Source organism: Vulpes lagopus, chromosome 12, assembly GCF_018345385.1.
Source record: "Vulpes lagopus strain Blue_001 chromosome 12, ASM1834538v1, whole genome shotgun sequence".
Taxonomy (NCBI): domain Eukaryota; kingdom Metazoa; phylum Chordata; class Mammalia; order Carnivora; family Canidae; genus Vulpes; species Vulpes lagopus.
The window spans coordinates 16323752-16346858 of record NC_054835.1 but is presented as its reverse complement, the minus strand read 5'-3'; the positions used below and the strand labels follow the sequence as shown (position 1 = coordinate 16346858).

The 23107-nt window shown below is 41.4% G+C and overlaps 1 protein-coding gene across 3 annotated transcripts in view; it reads left to right on the top strand.

The window, feature by feature from the left end:
• The window catches only part of VPS53 (VPS53 subunit of GARP complex), a 141459-nt gene that overhangs the window by 27166 nt on the left and 91186 nt on the right, over positions 1 to 23107 (top strand). For 2 of the 3 annotated variants that reach the window (XM_041725241.1, XM_041725242.1), the window contains 3 exons: positions 10302 to 10388; positions 14141 to 14256; positions 15907 to 16026. In XM_041725241.1, coding sequence (XP_041581175.1) covers positions 10302 to 10388; positions 14141 to 14256; positions 15907 to 16026 — 323 coding nt within the window. Of the gene's footprint in view, positions 1 to 10301; positions 10389 to 14140; positions 14329 to 15906; positions 16027 to 23107 lie in introns of those variants that run through there. The other variant, XM_041725243.1, reaches the window with a different exon arrangement.

Sequence of the window (23107 nt, the reverse complement as noted above, 5' to 3'; positions counted from 1 at the left end):
AGTTCCAGAGGTGTTCACGAATAAGTTGTATATTCCTTCCTAACAAAATGTCTTTGAAAAAAAAAATGTCTTTGAGGTAGGAGCTCCTGTTCTAGAAATGGTGAGCCCCTGCCTCCTAGATGTAAAGTGGCTTGATAGAGATCACACAGTAAGTGGCAAGGCCAACACTCAAATCCCAGGCTGCTGGTTCAAAAGACCCTTGCTTTTTACTAATATGATGCATTCCTTTTCCAAACAATAGGAAAGGAACTGGCAGACGAACATAAAGTTGGACAACAGAAATGATAGCAGAATAGTGGGAAAACACAATTTTCTTCCCAGGAACCTTGAATATTAGCACCTTATTTTTTCGAGGAACATAAAGCCATACCAGTTCTTCTGAAAATAATTAACCTTTTCCTCCTTTCTGCAGTGGTGACAAATGGGATCTCAATCTCATCTCTCTCTCTCTCTTTTTTTAAGATTTTATTTATTTATTCATGAGAAACATACAGAGAGAGAGATATTGAGAGAGGCAGAGACATAGGCAGAGAGAGAAGCAGGCTCCATGCAGGGAGCCCGATGTGAGACTCGATCCTGGGACCCCAGGATCACGCCTTGGGCCGAAGGCAGATGCTCAACCACTGAGCCACCCAGGCATCCCTCAGTCTCACATCTCTTAAAGGCTGCCTGTGGACTCACAGGATAAAGGTGATATAATTCTCTAATAGAGCAAACTACAAAATTACATGAATCTAAGAGCCAAAGGGGATATTAATTTCTTAAAGTATTTCCACATTTCCATTCACTCAGATCTCCTCTGTATACACAGGTGGCAAATGATAGTTCTGGAGAGAAAAATTTAAAAGATAAAAGAAAAAGGCAGTAGAGTCTGTGGTGCCAGGTTCCATGCTGCTTATTTTCTGTGCTTGTGACCTAATGGGCCTTTGCTATTCTATTCAGGATCTACTTCAGGAAGCAAGGAAAATTAAGAATATTGGTTACAGTTAATGATACACAAAAAAACAGAGATAGCCTAATTGGTTCACTTAGTCTTCTAAGCTAGCTCAGTAGGTTGCTTTGCCTCTCCCAGTTGTAGAATTAGAGTGTCTAAAGAGAACTAACACCCTTGAATGCAGGCTTAGCCACACTCCTGTGCTCAGTCTAGAAATTCTGGTAAGGGTAGATTGAAAGCAGATATTTTTGGGTGATACTTCTGTTTTTAATCCTCATACAGCTTGGAATGGGAAAGTAGCCACATTTATTTTAAAGAGTGTCTAGGGACAGTGCCAGAATCTTTCTTTCAGCACATTTTCTCATTAGCCAGGTAGTAAAAGTATTTTAGTATTAGTTAAAAATAAAATCTTAACCTTTTGTAAGTTTTTAATGATTCTTCCAAATTACAAAACACTCTTCTTCCTGGGTAATTGATTAGTAGAGATTAGATATCAAACATTGGGGTGTGTGTTGAGAATGGACTTGCTTAATGGAATGAGGCTTCCGAAGAACCCCTTTGACTCTGGAAAATGAATTGTGTTAAATTTCCTCAACTTTGGTACATTGTTATAACAAGCAGAAGTATTCCAATCTGAAAAAAAATCTGGCAAACAATTTATCTTTAAGACTGTGAAATGTAAGATTGTGTGAGTCTTATTTGTTTGTTGGAAGAAAAACGTGGTACCTTTGGCAGAGATGGATCTAGTAGGATGCCAGATTGAGAATAAGGACTTCAGGTAGAAACTCCGTGAGAAGGGATCATGCACACTTCTTCAGACCTTACATCTGAATATGGAACTTGGTCCTTTCTGCCTTTCTTAGCTGAATGTCATGTGTCTTAGGGTATTTGGCTAGAAGATGTTGCTTATGATCCCATCAACGCATCACTATGCATGACATGACCAATAACATCAAAGAATTTGGTGCAAACTGCACTCCAAAAAGTCAGTCCTTTCTGGTGGGCGATTGCCTTTCAGGTAGTACTTTTTTTACCCCATGACCTGACTTTTTTTTTTTTTTAGAAGACTCCAAAGGGTTTAGAATTTACCAACCTCAGGCAGCCCGGGTGGCTCAGCGGTTTAGTGCTGCCTTCAGCCCAGGGTGTGATCCTGGAGACCTGGGATCGAGTCCCACATCGGGCTCCCTGCATGGAGCCTGCTTCTCCCTCTGCCTGTGCCTCTGCCTCTCTCTCTTTCTCTTTCTCTCTCTCTCTCTCTCTCTCTCTCTCATGAATAAATAAGTAAAATCCTAAAAAAAAAAAAAAAAAAAAGAATTTACCAACCCCTTTCAGTATCATGGGCATGAGACTCCATGTTAGCCAAATAGATAACAATTACAGAAAGCAGGATACTGTGTTTTTGAACCACTGCTGATAGGTATGCCTGAGGTTAGGGAAAGGCAGGGCCACCAGTCAACACACCTCACTCATGGCAATGGCCTCAGCACTGCTACCCTTCTGAGAAATGCCCTGTGATAGTTTTAATCAGTTGGCAAGTATTTGTCAAGTTCCAGCTGTACTCTAGCTTTGGCTAGATGCTGTAGGTGATGTAACTGTATGGTCAATCACCAGAGTCCCTTTTCAGAGTGAGAAGGAGCTATTAATAATTATACCGAGACAGTAGTCCTAAACTGGACCTGTCCTTCTGGCAACCAAAATGGGTGATTGCCTGAACTATAGGGGATATAAGAATGCTGGTCATGCCCTTGGTCTATGCTCTAAAGGAGACTTACAGCCCTGTTTGAGAGCTAATACTGTTTATTTTTATTTTTTAATTTTTTTTTTTTTGAGAGAGAGCACGTGCATGTGTGTGAGCAGAGGGGAGGAGCAGAGGGAGAAGAGAGAGAATCCCAAGTAGGCTCCTTGCTCAGCCCAACACAGATCCTGACATGAGGGCTTGATCCCACTACCTTGAGATCATGACCTGAGCCAGGACCAAGTTGGATGCACAATTGACTGAACCACGCAGGCATCCCAAGAGCTAATACTTATACATTAAACAATCTAATAACATTGTGAAAAAGTCCTTCTCTTCTATAATTGTCTCATTACCACCATCCCCCTAGCCTCCCAAATCAATTCTCTTCTGTTGAATTATTCCCACATTAGCCACATGCAGGCATTGCTTATCTTCAAAACGTCCTCCCTTCACTCCTTCTATTGCCCCATTTTTCTTCTCATAGCAAACACTTTCTGAAAAAAATAATCTACACGGGAGGTCAACGGACTTTTCCTGCTAAGGGTCAGATAGGAAGTACTTTAGACTTTACCTGCTGTTGTATGGTGAAGGTAGCCATATATAGTACCTAAATGAATGGGATTGGTGTGTTCCAATCATTATTTATAAACACAGGTGGCACACTGGATGTGGCCCACAGGCCACTGTATGCTGGCTCCTGCCCTACACTCATCTCCACTTGATGGTATCATCGCTGTGCACTCCCATCCCCTTGACCCCACTCAGACTGCTCTCATGAAGTCATCAGCAACTTCCCTGTTGTCAAATGCAGTGACAATTCTCTATCCTAATTTACATAAATTTTGTGTGTTTTTTTTTTCTGTTTTTATACTTTATTTATATATTTGTATATTTTGGAGAGAGAGAAAGAGCACAGGCAAGCAGGTGGTAGGAACAAAGGAGGGGGACAGGCAGCCTCCGTGCTGAGCCCAGAGCCTGACACGGGACTTGATCTCACAACCCAGGATCATGATCTGAACCAAAATCAAGAGTTGGACGCTTAACCAACTGAGCCACTCAGGTGCCCCTTGATTTACACAAATTTTCAAGAGCGTAAGACATAATATCTTTTCCTCCTTCTTCCAACTCTTATTTGGTGTCTGACACCACAGTCCCTCATTTTCTCTCATGTCGCTGCTGCAACAAGGAGGCCACATCTTTTCTCCCTTTTTCTTTTCTTCTAGACTTCTGACCATTGGAGTGACTAAGGGCTCAACCTGTGTAGTTTTCTCTTTTTTGTTGTCTATACTGTCTTCCTGGGTGAATTCTAGTCCTACAGACTTCAGCATCATCTATAAGCTGATGACTTACTTACTTGCTTGCTTATTTATTTATTTTTGACTTCTAAATTTAAATCTCTAGCCTGCACCTTTCTTCCATGCTCCAGGCTTAGATGTCCAGGTTGATATCCCCACTGGACATCAAGGGGCTGTGCACCCCTAGCCTATTGAAATAGAACTCTTGATTTCTGATCCCACCACCGCTATACACACCTGTCTGTCAAACTTGTTCCTTCTCTGTCTTCCCTACTTAGTAACCGAAACCAAAGAGTAATCCTTGATTCATTCTTTCTACATTATCCACATCCGGTCCATCAGTGAGCCCTGCAGGTCCTATCTTCCTATAAATCCCAGTCACTTTACTTCTTTCCACCACAGCTGGCCACCTGCTTCAGACCTGCCCCATTTCTCACCTAGACTATAGCACCCTTCCCAGCTGGCTCTTTCCTTCCTGCCTCTGTCCAGCCCCCACCACATAGCATGTAAACCATTCACCAGTCCCTTGTTTAAAACCCTTCAGTGGCTTCTCATTGCCCTTTGAACAAAATCCCGTGATTTCACCAAGCCTTTAAGGCCCTCCAAACTCTGGCACCTGCCTCCTTCTCCAGATGATTAGCACTGCCACCCCCCCATCCCCCCTCTGCCATACTACCCTGTCATCCACTGCCTTCCTTTTAAGTCCTTTAGAACACTGAAGTCTTTTTCTGCATCAGGATCTTCTATTTTTTGTCTCTACTTGAAATCCTTCTTACTCCAGATCTAAAAATTCCGACTCTTCTTCATCCTCCAGGCCCCAGTTCATGTATTCTTTCTCAGGAAACCACCTACAACCATCTCCCTTACTCCCACCACCCTGCTCAATTCCTCCAACATACCTGTCCTTCCCTGAAATCTTCTCTCTTTCTTTGTTAGTTGTTCTTCCACTGTATCCCCAAACTGCCACTTCTCAGAATAAGTTCCTTGAGGACCATGTGTGTCTCATCTGTAATTGGGTTTTCAGTGCTTAGAGGAATACCTGGTAGATGGGAGACGCTCAATAAATATTTGTCGAATGATAGAAGGAATGAATTAATGAAATGCTGACTAATAGAGCTGGGACTGTAACTGCCACAGGAATTCAGAGTAATGGTTCAGATACAGGTTGTCTTCAGGCATGAGAAGAGAATGTCTGTGTGGCTGGAAAGTGAGAATTATTTGTGATTGAGGATGGATTTGAAAAAAAAGCATTTAAAAAAAAGAAAAAAAGAGCATTTTTAAAGTACTCGCTATTCTTACTGCTATTATTTTAAAAGACCTTGGCCTAAATAGTAGCTTGTAAGGTTGTGATCTTCAGGATGAATTTGTGGACCTCCATTCTCTCTTTCTCTCTTCCTACCAAACAAACAAAAAGCCAATATTGGCGATGGGCTCTCTGGGCTCCCACGACATTCTCTACATATCTTTATCATATCTCAATGTTCTTACTGTTTATTATCCTATTTACCTTATTAGAGTATAAACTCCTTGAGAGTAGGAATTACATTTTTTATCCCCACATCTCCAGTATAGTAGTTGTTGATTGAATAAAGTGGATATTAAAATTTGTTCTAGTTCCTGAACAGCATGGTCAAAAGACAGTGATTTAGCAGGACACCTGGGTGGCTCAGCGGTTGGGCGGCTGCCTTCAGCTCAGGTCGTGGTCTCAGGATCTGGGATGGAGTCCTGTGTCGGATTCCTGTAGGGGGGCCTGCTTCTCCCTCTTCAACACACCTGTCCTTCCTTGAAATCTTCTCTCTTTCTTTGTTAGTTGTTCTTCCACTGTGTCCTCAACCTGCCACTTCTCAGAGTAAGTTCCTTGAGGACCATGTGTCTCATCTGCCATTGGGTTTTCAGTGCTTAGAGGAATAACTGTGTCTGTGCTTCTCATGAATAAATGGATAAATCTTAAAAAAAAAAAAAAAAAAGAAAGAAAAAGACAATGATTTAGCAATTATTTCAGAAGAGAAAATTATAGTGTTTACAAATATCTGAAGTAATCTAAAAATATAGTTAATTCAAAGACAATCATTGAAAAGTGCCTTTCTTTTCTTTTCTTTCTTTTTTTTTTTTTTTAAGATTTTGTTTAGGGCAGTCTGGGTGGCTCAGCGGTTTAGCACCGCCTTCGGCCCAGGGCATGATCCTGGAGACCCAGAATCAAGTCCCAGGTTGGACTCTGTGGAGCCTGCTTCTCCCTCTGCCTGTGTCTCTGCCTCTCTCTCTCTCTCTCTCTCTCTCTCTCTCTCTCATGAATAAATAAATAAAATCTTAAAAAAAATAAAGATTTTATTTATTCATGAGATATACACAGAGAGAGGCAGAGACATAGGCAGAGGGAGAACCAGGCTCCCTGCAGGGAACCCAATGTGGGACTCAGTCCCAGGACCCTGAGATCATGCCCTGAGCCAAAGGCTGATGCTCAACCACTGAGCCAACCAGGTGCTCTGAAAAGTGCCTTTCTTAAATAGAAAAATATATGGAGGGTTCTGAGGTGGATTAAATTACACACACACACACATAAATATGAATTATATATATATAAATACATGTATACATATATGTATGAGTAATATGAATAACATATACATATATATACACACACATACATACATATATGTGTATATGAGTAACATACTACAATTTTACAAAATTGATGGCATGGCAAGTTAAAACATTTTCCTGTCTCATTTCCTAGTCTTAACTTGTTTTTCTTTTTTTTTTTTTTGGAATGTGAGGATTGCAAAACTGAATTATGTTGTTTGACAGAAGGTCTGCAGTTGAAATGCTGGCTCAGTTGTAACTACTGTGGCTGATGTGTTTGTTGCCTGTCTATTCTGAGAGCAAAGACGGAGTGTGCATGTGTGTGTGTGCCATGATTGATTTTAAAATTCAACTTAATAAACATGTATTGAGCACCTACTATATTATTCTGCCCTCAATGCCAGTAGGTCACAGTGAATGCCTTTTAGGATGTCATGGTCCAACCAGAAAACACACTCACAAAAAAATTATTGTAAATGTTAAGTATCCATAAAGGATCTGAGGCACTCAGATGATGAATGAGTTGATTCCACTGTGTCCTGCAGGAGAGTTTGTTGGGAGGGAGGAGGAAGGTAGGGGAAAGGATGGGGAACAAGTGGCATTTGAACTAGGCCAGACAGACAACAAAGATTTGCACACTCTCAGTAGCTGTGTTGAACATTTTATTTTGACATTTCACCCCTTTGGTTTTATTTTATTTTATTTTATTTTATTTTATTTTATTTTTTTTTATTTACCCTTTTGGTTTTAAGTGGACGTTCCTTTTTATCATTTTAATTTTGTTAGAACTTGGTTTTGGTTTGTCATAATTTTATGAAATCTGAAGTTGGATGATATAGTACTAAGCAACAATCAAAAGAATCTTGCTCGTATGCTGGTTTTGAGGAGGTGAACATTAAAAATGAGGAAGAGGAGACCCCTGGGTGGCTCAGCAGTTTAGCGCCTGCCTTCGGCCCAGGGCGTGATCCTGGAAACCTAGGATCAAGTCCCGCATTGGGCTCCCTGCATGGAGCCTGCTTCTTCTCCCTCTGCCTGTGTCTCTGCCTCTCTCTTTCTGTGTCTCTCATGAATAAATAAATAAAAATCTTTAAAAAAAATGAAAATAAAAATGAGAGAGAGAATTCTTTGGTGAGATGGGGAGGTGGGATGAGTGGATGTGGATTCACTCAGAATGGCTTAGGGTAGGATTCACTCAGAATGGCTTAGGGTATGGGATCCCTGGGTGGCGCAGTGGTTTGGCGCTTGCCTTTGGCCCGGGGCGCGATCCTGGAGACCCGGGATCGAATCCCACATCGGGCTCCCGGTGCATGGAGCCTGCTTCTCCCTCTGCCTATGTCTCTGCCTCTCTCTCTCTCTCTCTCTGTGACTATCATAAATAAATAAAAAATTAAAAAAAAAAAAAAAAAAGAATGGCTTAGGGTAGGAAGGGCAGGCCTTGTGGTCTTGCTGAGAAGGAAAGGTATGGTCTGGGGGACATTATATATGCATGTATCTCTGGGTGTCTATACATGTTACAGACATACATTTGCTTGGGAGTCCTAAGCCTTGGAAATAATATTTCTGCGTTTTTTTTTTTTTTATTTCTGCGGTTTTTAACACCTGTTGTGTCATCGAATCTTCCCAGCAACCGTGGAAGTAGGTGCCATCATCAGCACTTTGCCAACAATAAAACAGATGCCCAGAAAGGTTGCACACAGTGATAGTGGAGGCGGGCCTCAAACTGCTGCCTGCTGGCTGAAAAGTGCAGGGTTTTCTCACACCACCACTGCCATTTCAGGGGTGCTGAATACTAGGATGAGAAAGGCAGAATGTCAAGAAACCGAGTGGAAACATTGGCAAACGAGGCATCCTCTTGGAGTGGAATGGGATTGAGTAGAGTTACTTACTGTGACCCACTTCCATTCCATCTTGTCTTTTGATTGTTCCCTACTTTTTAGGTATCATTTCCCAAGTTAGGAATTTTTTACTCTGACAGCAATGCCAACTGTTCTAAGACCAGACTTTCTGGTGATTAAAATCCCTTGTCCAGGTGGCAGAAATCACAAGTATAGAAGTTCCTTTGCTCACAAACCTTTGTCGATACAAGTGAAGCGATCCAGCAGAGAGAACACACACTGACCTGGTGCCCCAGGAGACGGTGCCAGCAGCTGTCCGAATAGTGTCCCCTCAGACTTCACCACAATGGGCTAAAGGAACAGCTTCTCAGATGACTTTCTGGTTGCATTTTAGAAGCTGTAATACAGTCACATGCAACAGCTCAGCCTGTGAAACTCCTATTTGGGATTGAGCCACACGCAGGGCAAGGGACTCCAAAAGCAGAAAGAATTCCCAGTATCAGAAGTGAACAGTCCGGGAAACCTATGAAGGAAAGGAAGACACAAGCCCTGCCTCCAGCAAGGAAGGAATTTCCAGCAGAGGAAGCCAGCTTGAGTTTGCTTTTTGGGGATGTTTTTTAAGTACAAAAAAGACATATTAATTCATGATCTAGAGGTAGCTTTTTCATTGGGTCCAGCTGAACACAGAAGTCCAAATAATTCTGTCAGGGCTTCTGTCATCCCTTCATCTCGGCTCTGCTTTCCTCTTCCCTCTGGGGCGGCCCTCTCAGGGAGGTTGGCTATTTCCCCGTGTAGGCTAAGAGGGCCACACACAGCTCGAGGCTTACATTGGCCTTATCATTACATTCAGAAAGGGTTTGTGAGGCCCAGTTAGGACAGGCCACTCTTAAATCCAAAATAAATAAAGTGTGATGAAATACAGTATGAGCTCTTCTGGCTGCTGCATCTTTTCTAAGTACATATGTTCTGCATGTGTATGGTTTTAGCACCCTGACAACTCCCGAATATCACTTCCCCTACTCGAGGGAGCGACCATGGCTTATCATACTTTTAATGTGTGGCATCCATCTTAGAGGTTTTTCAGTAGAAACATTTGGCTTACCATCTGCTTTAAGTGTCCCTTTCTAACTTCATGTCATAGGTTTCCAAATGGGGTACTAGAAATGTCTTCAAGGTTTGCCATGGTTCTGGAATCCCAGTGTACAGTTGATTATGTTGAAAGTACAGTCTTCTAGAACTTTCAAAATTCAGAGTTTCTCCCTACTTGTAGCCACCTCTGTCTCTCTACAAGCTTTGATGGTTATTATGCACATGTGTGTATATATACACACATAAAAGAATACACAAGTGTGCATGTCTTGTTTATGTGTTATTACAGTAACACCTTGTAATCCCTAAGGGAGGGAAAAATAAAATAAGATGAAATCAGAAAGGAAGACAAACTATAAAAGACTCTTTAAGTATAAGAAACTGAGGGTTGCTGGAGGGGAGGTGGGTTGGGGGATGGGATAACTGGGTGATGGGCATTAAGGAGAGCACATGATGTAATGAGCACTGGGCATTATATGCAACTGATGAATCAATGAATTCTATCTCTGAAACTAATAATACACTTTATGTTAATTAATTGATTTAAATAAAATAAAAAAATTTAAAAACATATAGTAATCCCTGAGATGGAGGGAGATCATTTTTAAATTAAAACTTTATAATTCAGGTTGGCAAGAATCCTGTGTGTTTGCCTGTATCCAAATGCTAGAGTCTGTCTACTACTTTGGTGCAGTAAAATCATATACATAAGTACAGTGAATCAAAAGAACTTTATGGTAGTTTTCTTCTGAAGCTAGACTTGATTGTAGTGTAGTGACTGGTGTTGTCTCGGGTTGCTTCTTGTTTGTCATTTATTTCTCTTATTCTAGGCACTTGAAGAGGCCCAGAAAGCTATTCAGCAACTCTTTGGCAAAATCAAAGATATCAAAGACAAAGCAGAAAAGTCGGAGCAAATGGTGAGTTTAGGTTTCTTTCGAACTTTTTTGCACTAGAAGAGGAAGTTAGGTTCTTGTCCAGTCATACTAATTAATGGGCTTTTTCTCCCACTTGCTGCCAACTACAGCACCCACTTCTCTAAAGCAAGCCCTATGAGTACATTCCAGATTGATTCAAGAAGAGCTGCACATGCAGTGACTCACCATCCCTGCTGCCCTACATTTGCAGCCCTGTTTTTAAATAGGAAAAGTTTTCTTCTCTCCCCAAAATAGTTTTCTAGTCATTTTGGATTCCTTTTTCTGGCATCTGTATGTATCATGTATTTCTCAGTTAAGATATATGATATATAACTTCGTATAGCATGAAAACTGGTCTGGATCTGGGAGGTGGGATGTATCCTGCCATGAAATGTGCTTATGGTTTTGATTAAGTTCTCCCTTGATAAATTTGTGTCCTTTGGTGATGTACTCAGGAGGGCCTCTCTGCTCACTGAGAATCCAGCCTCACCCACTCCTATTTCATGGGGGAACACTATAAAATGTTAGCTCCTGTGCTTACATTCTGACCGCATAATGTCATGTCTTTGAATTACCTCTGAATTCCATTTTTTTCAATCATAAAATAAGAACAATAACACCTGCCTTAAAGGTGCCAATAACACCTGCCTTTCTTCAAATTGTTGAAGAATTAAATGTATGAGGAGTACTAAGCATAGTACCAGGCTTATAGAAGCCATTATTAATGTCATTCCTACCCTTCCCTGGCCGCCAACTTCTTTTGGTTACAAAAACTCCCAGATCCTTACAGTCTTGTCACCCTACATTCTATTCTAATTTACTACAAGAACAGATCTGATGTCATGTTTCTGTGTATCATTCAGCTCTCTTCAGTGGCCATTTGGCAAGGTAGGGAAGGATGTGGAATGGGAGAGGGATGGGCAATTTGATGAGTGCAAAGCATGACCTCTGAAGTCAGGCTGCCTGGGTTGAGATCCAACCCCTCTCCTTACTAACTGTGGCAAGTTATTTAATCTCTCTGTGCCTTGGTTTCGTCACTGTAAAATGGAGATAATAGTCCTGGGGACATCATAGAATTGTGGGAATTAAATGAGATGATGTGTGACACACATAAGCCCTGAGTAAGGATCAGTTGGTGCTGGCATGCCCACCAAGGCCTCCTCATCCAAACTGGCCAGTAGGAAGGCAGAGACTGAGAGCTAGAGCTGGGGTGGAGACACTGAGATCCTGCCAGGTGCTGTTCTTACCTGTTGGCTCTTCCTATTCCTCCTCCTGGGCAGGCGGTGTTTCAGGCCTTAACTACCAAACGAGGGGTCAAAGGAAGAGAACTCCTTCATCAGAGGAAAAAAATTAATCGTGCTTTGTCACAGAGTGAAATAGTCTTTGAGAGGGACTTGCTTTATATAAGTGATCTAATTTAGCTCTCACAGCAAATTTGTGAACTAAGTTTTATTATTATTTTTAGAATTACTCATCGTTTTAAAAAGATTTTATTTATTAGAGAGAGAGAGAGAGAGAGAGAGCAAGCCTACAAGCAGCGGGGAGGGGCAGAGGGAGAAGCAGACTCTCCGCTGAGCAAGGAGCCCGATGCAGGACTCAATCCCAGGACCCCGGGATCATGACATGAGCTGAAGGGAGACACTTAACTCACTGAGCCACTTAGGTGCCCCTGTGATTACCCATCTTAATAGATGAGAAAACTGAGACTCAGTGAGGCTAAGTAGCTTATTCTAGGATACAGAGTTGGTGAGTGGAATAGCTGAGATTCAACCTTAGAGCTACCTAACTCCAAAACCTGCCATCTTGTGTTCTGTCCTTTTTTGGCTGCCCCTGGCTGACAATTAAGGCACCTTAACTATGGATATTTTATTTGTGTAATGATCTCTGTGACTTTGACCTGAACATCCTTTCCATGAGTTGCCATTAAGGGTGTTTAGAGAATATCAAGTAGTTTGGTTTGTGTGGAGAAGCACAGAATATGTGATGGGTAAAGATGGGAGGTCTTGGGAATGTAGAGCCTGATGAGCTCTGGTACAGAGCTCGAGGGAGGGTCTGACGGATGAGTAGAAAGGGACAGTTTTTTGTGATGAGGCACAGGATTCTGAATACTCAGGATTTAATGACTGCTAGTAATGCAGGAATGAGAAAGGACTCCCTGATGTTAGCACTGGAGCTAAGGAACCTCAGAAGAGGTGCAGGATTTTTCTGTAGGAGAACACGGTGACAATTTCAGTGTTGGAAGTGGGTTATCAGATTCTAGAGCCAAACTCCTGTTCACTATACCACTTTTCTTTTCTTTTTTTTTTTAAGATTTTATTTATTCATTTATGAGAGACACAGAGAGAGAGGCAGAGACGTGGACAGAGGAAGAAGTAGGCTCCCTGCTGGGAGCCTGATGTGGGACTTGATCCCAGGACCCAACCTAAGCCAAAGGCAGATGCTCAACCACTGAGCCACCCAGGTGCCCCCACTATACTACTCTTGATCTTCTTTTTCCCTAAGCTCAGTCATTCCTTGAAAAAGTGAGAAGTGGTAAATTCTTAACCTATTTCCCCCTTCCACCTCCACCCCCAGGTAATAGAAGTAGAGATACTTTGAGGGCCTGTGAGTTAGAGAGAGAGCAGGCTTGATCAGGAAGTCTCCATGAGAGAGACTTTTACTGCCAAGATCCAAGTTAGCTTAGCAGGTTTGTGGGTGTGGAACTAAGTTGTGAGGGTCATAATCTTTACTTTATGGATTTACCTGGGGTGATCAAACTCTGAAAAATCAGATCATATTAACTTAACTCTTTCACTTTTCACTTTTAATGGGAGGTAGATCTTTCCAGTGTTTTTCACTTTTAATGGGAGGTAGATCTTTCCAGTGACTAGAATGTTTGTGCTTAGTATCCGGGGCACTCCCTTCCTTCAAGGTATCAAAGAACCTGGGATACCAAATTGCTTTTCAGAAAGTTTCTTGATCAACATGAACTTAGGCAGTTTAGTGGAACATTCTACCTAGGTGTTAGTAAAGTTGGAGCACTGTTCCCACTTCACTACTGAATATGCTTTTCTGGTGACTGAAATATATACTTGTATTCCAGGTACAGTTTATTTCTCTTGGATTTCATTGGGTCAACACTGTCTGAATTTTTTACTCCCCCAGTTATCTTCTTGCCCCTGAGGACTTCACATCTTCTCTGTGACAGTACATATTAAGTACTCACCGCAGAGGGGTTACGTTTTAGTCTTGAGATTTCAGAGCAAGCCTTTTTTTTTTTTTTTGCTGGATATGGGGCAGTAAATCCTAGTTCCATGAATAAAGATCATTTCAATAGAAATAGCCAACCGCCCATTTTGTTTCAAACCTGGTAGTTCCCCCACCCTGATCAGAATGCATTCTTTTCTGACCTTTTTGAAGAGGAGGTGTGCCAAACTTGGCTCCCTGGACTTTGTATGCTTCATATTAACTTGCTATTTGGATCCCTCCATTTGGGGCAAAAAATAAAGTTCATTTTGTTCCTCGCAGTTGAAGGCTTTGTACCTCTGGGTAGGGTCGTCTGAAGAAATGCCAAATAAGATTTAAATGGACTGATTAGAAGGTATTTTGATTTTATATGATGAGAATGTGTTTTCTCCAGGGGCTAACCTGGGTTTTTTTTTTTTTTTCCTTGCTTCATTTGCCTTATTTTCTTTTGGAGCTACCTGCAAATGGATTTACATCTTTCTTAACCTTCATCCTTTTTCTCCCGTTTTTTTTTTTTTTTTCCTACTTAGGTTAAGGAAATCACCCGCGATATTAAGCAGCTAGATCATGCCAAACGCCACCTGACCACCTCAATCACAACACTGAACCACCTGCACATGTTAGCAGGTGGTGTGGATTCGCTCGAGTAAGCAGTGTCACCTTTCTCTTTGGGGTCCACAGGAAATGAATGTGCCACGGAAGGAAAATGGCATTATAGGTATTTTACTTCTTGGCCAGGGAAGGCTCACTGTCCTGCCCCACTTCCTGCAAATGGGTCTCAAATGTTAAGCTACTATTTGGCTTTATGCCCTCTGGTGTTCAAAATGTGACAAACACCTGAAACTTTGAGGTGCAAGTCAGTGAGAAGGGGACTCAGATAGCATGTGGAGGATGATTCCAAGACTATGGCTTGTTGAAATGTGGTAGATCTCTGCCATTAAGGCCAACAAGGTCATTCAGGACTATAACTGCTCCCTGTAGCCCCTGTCTTGGCAGGTTTTCCTACTTGTGCTGGGCTGAGTTGCAATACTGTTGGATCCATATAGAAACAGAGGTTGAAAAAAAGTAAAAGAAAGAGAGCTTTGATTTATCATTCATCCCACTTTTTTTTTTCAACCCACTTTTTCAAAGGCATTAGTATCTTGTTTGCTTCATAGGGGAGCTATAGGGAATGATGCATGAGATTAGAAATTGTATTAAAAGGAAGAGCTGATTATTTATTACAAGAAACAATCCAGAGGCCTTTTTTACTAGCAAGATTCTGACATGCCAGTTCACTTCTGCTGTCTGTCTCAGGCTGAGAATTCCCCCTGCCCCAGCCTCAGTGGAATCTCATTTGAGGACATAGAATCTTCACAGAAATTTGGATGCAGCATCTGAAGTTAGAGGGAGGACAGGGTCAAACTCCTTCCTGGTCTCTCCAGGCATTGTGTGAGCTCCAGTGAACTCTAGCCCATCTTCCTACAAGTAGCAATCAGAGATGTAAGCCAGCCAGTGGGAGACTGGAAGAGCAGTTTCCTTGTCCCTTGCTCCAGATGCTCCAGATGTCCCTTCCCACCAGACTATGAGACCAGGCTGTGGTATTACCGTAACATGTTGACTTGAACTTGGTCCTCTTTTTAAATGCCTCTTTTTTTTAGTGTCTCTTAAGGAAAGTAATATATTATACATTTAGTGTAAAAGCCCAACTCTACTGAAAAATTTAGATCTAAAAGTTTGTCCTTCTATTAGCATCCTTTTACTGAAGCTTCATTAACCTTAGTAATAGGGAAGTAGACAGAGGTGCTTAACATTGGCTTAAAATTTACAGATTTGAGTTAACATATAAATGCCCTTTGTTGTAGCCTAGGAAGATGTGTTTGGTTTGCTCCGTGCTGTAATCCTCAAATAGTAACATTCCTATCCCTATTTTCTGTCTAAAGCCTGCTAATCCCATAATGCCCAACCTAAATCTTCCCAGATTCCCTGCCCCCCACCCAATGAGAATCCATCACTCACACATTCTTTTTTATCTTCTATAGCATATAACGTGTAATTCTGTTTAGAACTCAGTTTATCCTACTTTGGTATTAGTTAGATGGTATTTGGCACTCTGTCTCACTAAGCGATGTCACCTTGAGGATTTGGGCCAGGTCTTATTTTCTTTCACCTCCAGTGTTCAGGACCATGTATATTCAGTGCTCAGTGAATGGTGACTAAAATCAAGTTGCTCTATTATGGAGCTCAGGATAGGTGGTTCCATATCTATATCTTGTGTCATGGTGTTTTTCTACCTTCTCAATTTATTTCCTTGCAGAGCCATGACCAGGCGAAGACAGTATGGAGAAGTTGCTAACCTTCTTCAAGGTGTGATGAATGTTCTGGAGCATTTCCACAAGTATATGGGAATTCCACAGATCCGGCAGCTTTCTGAAAGGTAAAATGTCATTGGAGAAAACAGTCTTCTGCTTTAAGAAAAGATGGTGCTAGGATGCACTTCAGCACTTAGGTCAGTATGTTCACCGCAAAATCTTGTAAGAAGGAACCTCAGATGTGATCTGATGTAAGTCTGTGTGATATAGATGTCCACTATACCCCTTTCCAACTTTTTACCATGTAATTGCTGGCCTGGCATCACTGGAGGGGTAGCTGGTGAATTATATATGTGGTTGTCCAGCTCTTGGTTGTCCACATTTGTGAGGGAAACTGTTTCCCTCACGAACCACAGTATTTCCTTATAACAAACCACCACCACACTTAGGGGCTTAAAACACGAATATTTTACTCATGTAATTTAACCTGCCGTGGCAGGAACAGCTCACCTCAGCTCCATGCAGCATCAGCTGGGGTGGGCCAGGAGAGGCTTGAGGGATCCATGGCTCACTCTCGTGGCTGGCAGGTTGGTACTTGTTGTCCACTGAGAGCTCAGCTGAGTTATCTTCCATGGGCTGCTTGGACTTCCTCATGGCAAGGTGGCTGGGTCCCAAGAATGAGCCTCCCAAGAGAACAAGGCCTTGGAAGTCACACAGCATCACTCTGGTACTCACAGGGCTGCCAGGATTAGGGAGGAAGGAATGTAGTTTCCCCCACCCCCTCACTGGGAGGAATGTCAAAGTTCCATTGACAAAAAAAAGCATATGGGATTGGCTATATTGCTGTGGCAACTTTTGAAAAATCTCATTTGCCACTAGAACTTCAGATGTGACAAAATGATGATTTAGCTAGCGTCTTCTTTCTTCCTACCTCTGTCTGAGTTCCAGTCCCGGATCCAGAGCCAGTAGAAAGAAAGCCTGATACTTAGAAGGAAGAGGAAGCTTCTGAAGGAGAGTAAGGGGAGAGTGAATTCAGTGTCTTTTCTATTAGAAGTAGCAGCCAAAAGAATACTGAGAAGGTAGAGCTGATCACGATTAAGGAATCCTAACCTTTCTTTTTTTTTTTTTTAATCCTAACCTTTCTTTTATTTATTTATTTATTTATTTATTTATTTATTTATTTATTTATTTATTTTATTTTATGATAGTCACAGAGAGAGAGAGAGAGAGAGAGAGAGAGAGAGGCAGAGACATAGGCAGAGGGAGAAGCAGGCTCCATGCACCGGGAGCCTGATGTGGGATTCCATCCTGGGTCTCCAGGATCGCGCCCTGGGCCAAAGGCAGGCCCCAAACCACTGCGCCACCCAGGGATCCCAATCCTAACCTTTCTTGAACAAAAGAGGCAGGCCTTTAGCAGTAGCCATCATTCTTATTTCTGTCTTCCTAATGATGCCTGATTACTTCAGGCCTCTTTTTTTGTTAAGTTTCTGTATTTTTAATCATGTAAATAATACAGATATGCATTTTATTTATTTTTTAAAAAATCAAATATACAGATGAAACTCAAGTCTCCGTTAGCTATAGCTGAGATCCTAGTGCTACAGTGCTACCTATATATAGATAGTGACGTAGTGACTTATTAATTTAATATGTATCCCTCTAGATTTTTATGTGCATTTACATAAATCTGTACTTTCAATTTGTGGTTTTGTTATGTTTTGTTTTGAATAAATGGTTTCACACCATATGCTTCATTCTGAAACTTTTTGGTTTTAACCTTGTGATGTATTTTAGAGATTTTTCCACATTGATATGTACAAACCTACCTTGTTCTTTTTTAATTGATGCCTGCAATTCCTTAATATAACATACCACAGATTATTTAACCATTTTCATATCACTGATTGTTTGCTTCTAATTTGTAAAAGCTATTGCATGTCTGTAAATATTTTGCTAGGGTAGGTTCTGGGTCATTGGTAAAATGCAATTAAAATTTTAATAACTGCCCACTTGCCCTCCCAAGAGGTTTTATCTATTTATAGTAACCATCTGCGCAGTATGTGAGTACCCACTTCCCCATACCCTCAGCATGCTTTATATTGTCAGTTTTCCTTTTTTATTTAACTGAAGGATGAAAAATAACATCAGGTTCCTTTCATTTCCATTTCTATGGTGACTACTGAGACTCGTTTCCCTTTGATTGTTGGTCATTTGCATTTCCTCTGAAATGCCTGTTTACCTGTATTGTCTCTTTGTCTATTGGGTTATTTTTTTCCTTATTGTTATGTAAGAGTTCTCTATATATTCTAGAAGTTAATATTTGGCAGAGCTGGTAGACCTTGCCTGTAAAACCATCTGGGCATGTTATCAATCTTGAAGGCAGATCTTTGACTCTCACTGCAATTTCTTCCATGGTGATTGGACTATTCAGATTTCCTACTTCCTTTTATTTTTTTAAACTATGTTAATATATAAATAACATAAAATTTACCATTTTAATAGTTTTCAAGTGTAGAACTCAGTGGCATTAAGTATATATTCATAATATTGTACTGCCATCACCACTTCTATTTCTAAAACTTTTTCATTACCTGAAACAGAAACTCTTATTCATTAAAGAGTAACCCATATTACCTCCTCTCTCCCACTTCTGGTTACCTGTGTTCTCTTTTATGTTTCTGTAATTTGCCTAGTTTAGGTACCTCTCATAAATGGAATCATACAATATTTGTTCTTTTGTGTCTGGCTTATTTTACTTAGTACAATGTTTCAAGGTTCATCCATGTTGTAGAATGCATCAGAATTTCATTCCTTTTTAAGGCTGAATATTTCAGTGTGCATGTGTGTGTGAGTCTGTGTGTGTGTGTGTGTGTGTATGTGTGTTTATTACATTTTGTGTATCCATTCCTCTGTGAATGGGCACACAGGTTGCTTCTACCCATTGGCTGTTAGAATAGGTAAATCTATTTTCTGGTATTTCTTGTTGTCTATTAAAAATCTGGTCAGTCTGATTCTTACTCCTTTATAAGGTAATCTATTTTAATTTGATTTTTTTTAAGATTTTATTTATTTATTCATGACAGACACAGAGAGAGAGAGAGACAGAGACACAGGCAGAGGGAGAAGCAGGCTCCACGCAGGTAGCCCGACGCAGGACTCGATTCCAGGTCTCTAGGATCACACCCCGGGCTGAAGGTGGCGCCAAACCGCTGGGCCACCAGGGCTGCCCTAATTTGATTTTTATTTTGCTCCAGAAGCACTTGAGATTGGGTAAGGAGGATGGTCAGGAATTTTACTAGGGTATAGGTCTGTTGTCCTTCAAGTTGGTCTGTACTTACCATATCTTCAATCTGAAGACTCATGAGTTTAAGTTCTGAGAAATCATTTTCTTCTATTCCTTTGAGTAGTTTCTATGCTTTGTTCTCTGTGCTCTTTCTATGTGGCATTCCTATTACACGAATATTGGAACTTCTAGATCTGCTGCCATATTTCTTAGATTTTTTTTTCTATTTTTTTTTTAGGGAGGAGGGAAGGGGGGACTCTTAAGCAGGTTCTGTGCCCAGCACAGAGCCCAGCGCAGGATTTGATCTTCACAACCCTCAGATCATGACCTGAGCCAAAACCAAGAGTCACTCACTCAACCAACTGTGCCACCCAGGCATCCCAGATTATATGTACTTTTTTTTTTTAAGATTTTATTTATTTATTCATGAGAGACTAGAGAGAAAGAGAGGGGCAGAGACACAGGCAGAGGGAGAAGCAGGCTCCATGCAGGGAGCCCAATGTGGGACTTGATCCTAGGTCTCCAGGATCATGCCCTGGGCTGAAGGTGGCACTAAACTGCTGAATCACCGGGGCTGCCCTCTATGTACTTTAAAGCTCTGAGTTGCCTGTCCTGTTTCTTTGTCCTCTGATAGCAGGTCTTCAGTTTGTTGAGCATGGTGACTTTCTTTCTTGGCATTAGCATTCTTCTAGTGTTTGGTGATTTCTAGATGAAAGCTTATTTTTGACTTTGAGATTCTTTCATCCTGATCAGGGATGCTCTTTTATTGCCACTGGCTAGTGAGGGAAAGGGGGCTATGCGCTGCTCAGCTAAGGGCCATAGATAGCTCTAAGAAGGTGTGGTGGGGCTGGAGCTGGAGGAGCTGCCAGGTAGATATGCCAGTGGTTAATCTGTGCTTGTGGGCTTCTTTTTTTTTTTTCCTTTCCCCCTGTCCCAGCCCTGGGGTCGGGCAGTAGCATCTCCCATAAATCGTAAATCACTTGTGGGCTTCTTCATCTGCCTTCTGGTCACTCCTGGGGTTCTCAGACCCATACCATTCTTTGACCTGAGCGTTCAAGGCAGGGATGCAGACCTGGAGACTGGCTTTGTTACTCCTCTTGCAAGAGCCCAACATATCCTGCTACCATTTGCTTCAGAGCCCCTCCTGCTCTCATTGTCTGCTACTCTCCTGTCTTTCTTTTTTTTTTTTTTTTTTATGATAGGCACACAGTGAGTGAGAGAGAGAGAGAGAGAGAGAGAGAGAGGCAGAGACATAGGCAGAGGGAGAAGCAGGCTCCATGCACCGGGAGCCCGACGTGGGATTCGATCCCGGGTCTCCAGGATCGCGCCCTGGGCCAAAGGCAGGCGCTAAACCACTGCGCCACCCAGGGATCCCCTGTCTTTCATTTTTGAAAAGCAGTTTCAGCAATGGTTTCCTTCAATTCTGTGCTACCAGGCAGTCCTGAGTTTCTAGTGCACCACTTCTTTTTCTTGCCTGGTTCTGGATTTTTCTTAATATCTTTTATTATTTCTAGGGATCTGGGGCAGGAAGAAGAGATGACAACATGTGCTCAAGTGTGCCATCTTATAGTGGAAGTGCCAGAGAGCCAGTAGGGAGTGTAAGAACAGAGTTTGGCGGAATCCTAGGGAAATCACCACCCTGTCCGCCATTCTTCCTAACTCCTCACACTTAGAGCTGACCGATTGCCATATCACACTGGGGGCATGGAGTAGCCCAGGGAGCAGACAAACAGGGCCTTTTAAGCTGCCAAAAAGAAGGAAGCTTGGCTAGAGAGAGCAGACTTGTTCCCAGGGGATGGAGGAGAAGGGAAGGCACTATCACTTCCCCTTACTCTTGTGATAATCCAGAGTTGATCTTTTTTTCCCCATTAACTGATTCTTTCCTTCATTTACCTAATAGATATATACTAAGGACTTTGTATGTCCTGGGGCCCATGCTGAGGTACCAAAGGCACAAAGTAGAAAATGTATACTCCCTGCCCTCAGGGAGGTTCACTGGTGGTGTGTGGAGGAGACCCTAGTAGAAAATTTTAGTATAGCATAGATACAACAAAACTGGTAGATGCTGTACAAGCAGTAAGAGAAATTGAAAGACTCAGCCTTCAGGGGCTGAGGTCAGGGGTCACAGTAGAATTCAGTTTTCATCTGATCTTAAAAGAATAGCTAGGATCTTACCAGCAAGACAAGAAGAGGAGGAAAAAAAGGAGAAAGAGGACATCATGGAACTTTGGGAGACAATGAAGTGTGAAAGTCTGCATAGGTAGGTAGGATCAGATTTTATATGCCTTGCCTAAGAATCTGTTCTTTGTTTCATGGACAGTGAAAGATCCTAAGCAGGGAGGGACATGATCTCATTTGTGTTTTGTAAAAGTCTTATGTATTGTAGGTACAGAAGACTGAAGATTGAGACTATGTTCTAGACTAGAAAAGATAAGAACCTTACCAGGACAGTGACCATGAGGTCAAGGAGATTTGCGGAGGAGCTGGTTACTAATTGGTTGTGTTGGATGGACATTGTTGATGGCAGGAATATGGCAGAACTGAATTCTGTTCCTAAAAAAGTAATGTAGGGACAAACAAGAGGATACAGTCTTTTAGGACTGCTTTTTAACATTTTTCAAAGAAGTGGTTTTATAATTTGAAGGAACTTTGTGATCACTGCTATAAAACATTCTCCTTAAAAAGAGAAAAAATCTAACATGCTAGCAGTATATGTGAACATTCATTACCATGTAGGATTGCTGCAAATGGGAGGACTTAACTTTCGTTTCACAACTTCTATTTGCAAAAATTTTGTATGGGTTAAAAAGAGTAAATATAAATATGTGCTATTAAGTAACACAAAAAACAAAATGAGAGAAGAGCTCTCTGGTTTTCAGTGCTTGATTACAGTTGTTTTTCAAGAGGTACTAAAAGTTGGAGGAAAGTCCAGATTTCTTATTTTCAGCATCTTTTCTGGTGAATTCTCCTCCCTTATGTTTGCATAGTGATGGTAGAACCATCTGGAAATGATAGAAGTAGCTGTTTGTTAAGGGGCAGGGGAGAGGGCAGCAGAGCTGTACTCTGTGTATTGCTTTAGTTTCTCCAATTTAATAGCTTGCTGTCTATAAATCGTAGAAATAACATGAAAGTTTGTGCTCTGAAACCATTGCCTGTACATTTGAAATATGAAGTTCATGGACCTTGATTTGAATATCACTATTTCTTTCAACTACCCTTCTGGAAAATGCTTAAATGTTAATGTAGCATTGAAGGAAATATTTTTTTTCATTAATATCATCTTTACATTCAGAGCCTCCTGGCTTAAGAATATCCATAAAAGCAAATATTTCTAGTAATCAGTCAATATTTCTTGAGAAAGAGTGGAAGATTCTTGCATTCTTTTGAAACTCGTAAAGCTCTCGAACTAAAAAGTATTTTTCAGGGCTATAGTTAACCTCTTAGACGTGAGAGATATTTGGCAGATTGGGAGGGTGGGTACTATCACATTGTGTAGCAGTGAAAGAAATCAGAGAATGAAAAGACCTGAATAGCTGTGGGACTTTGACAAGTTCTTTCTGAAAGAACTTCAGTTTCAAAAGCATAAGGGTTGTACTTCATTGTCCCATGGAATCACACTTAAGATTCGGGGTTTGGATTCTTTATAGGGCCTGTTTGGAAATAGAGCGTCTGACCAATCTGACTAGTTAACCATTCTGTCCAGTACAGACTGTGTTTGGGAGGTCAACTTACTGTGAAGTGCTGAGGGTGTTTCCCTCAGGGCAGTCATTCATAAGGTAGCAGAAGCATCAGGATTACCTTATCCACAAATGTCTAAATAATTTTCATAATTTACTATTTTCTGCTGCTGCTACCTGTTATGTAAACTGATAACACAATTTTAGGAAAGATCACCTTTGTCAAATGGCATGGAGAGTGCTAGA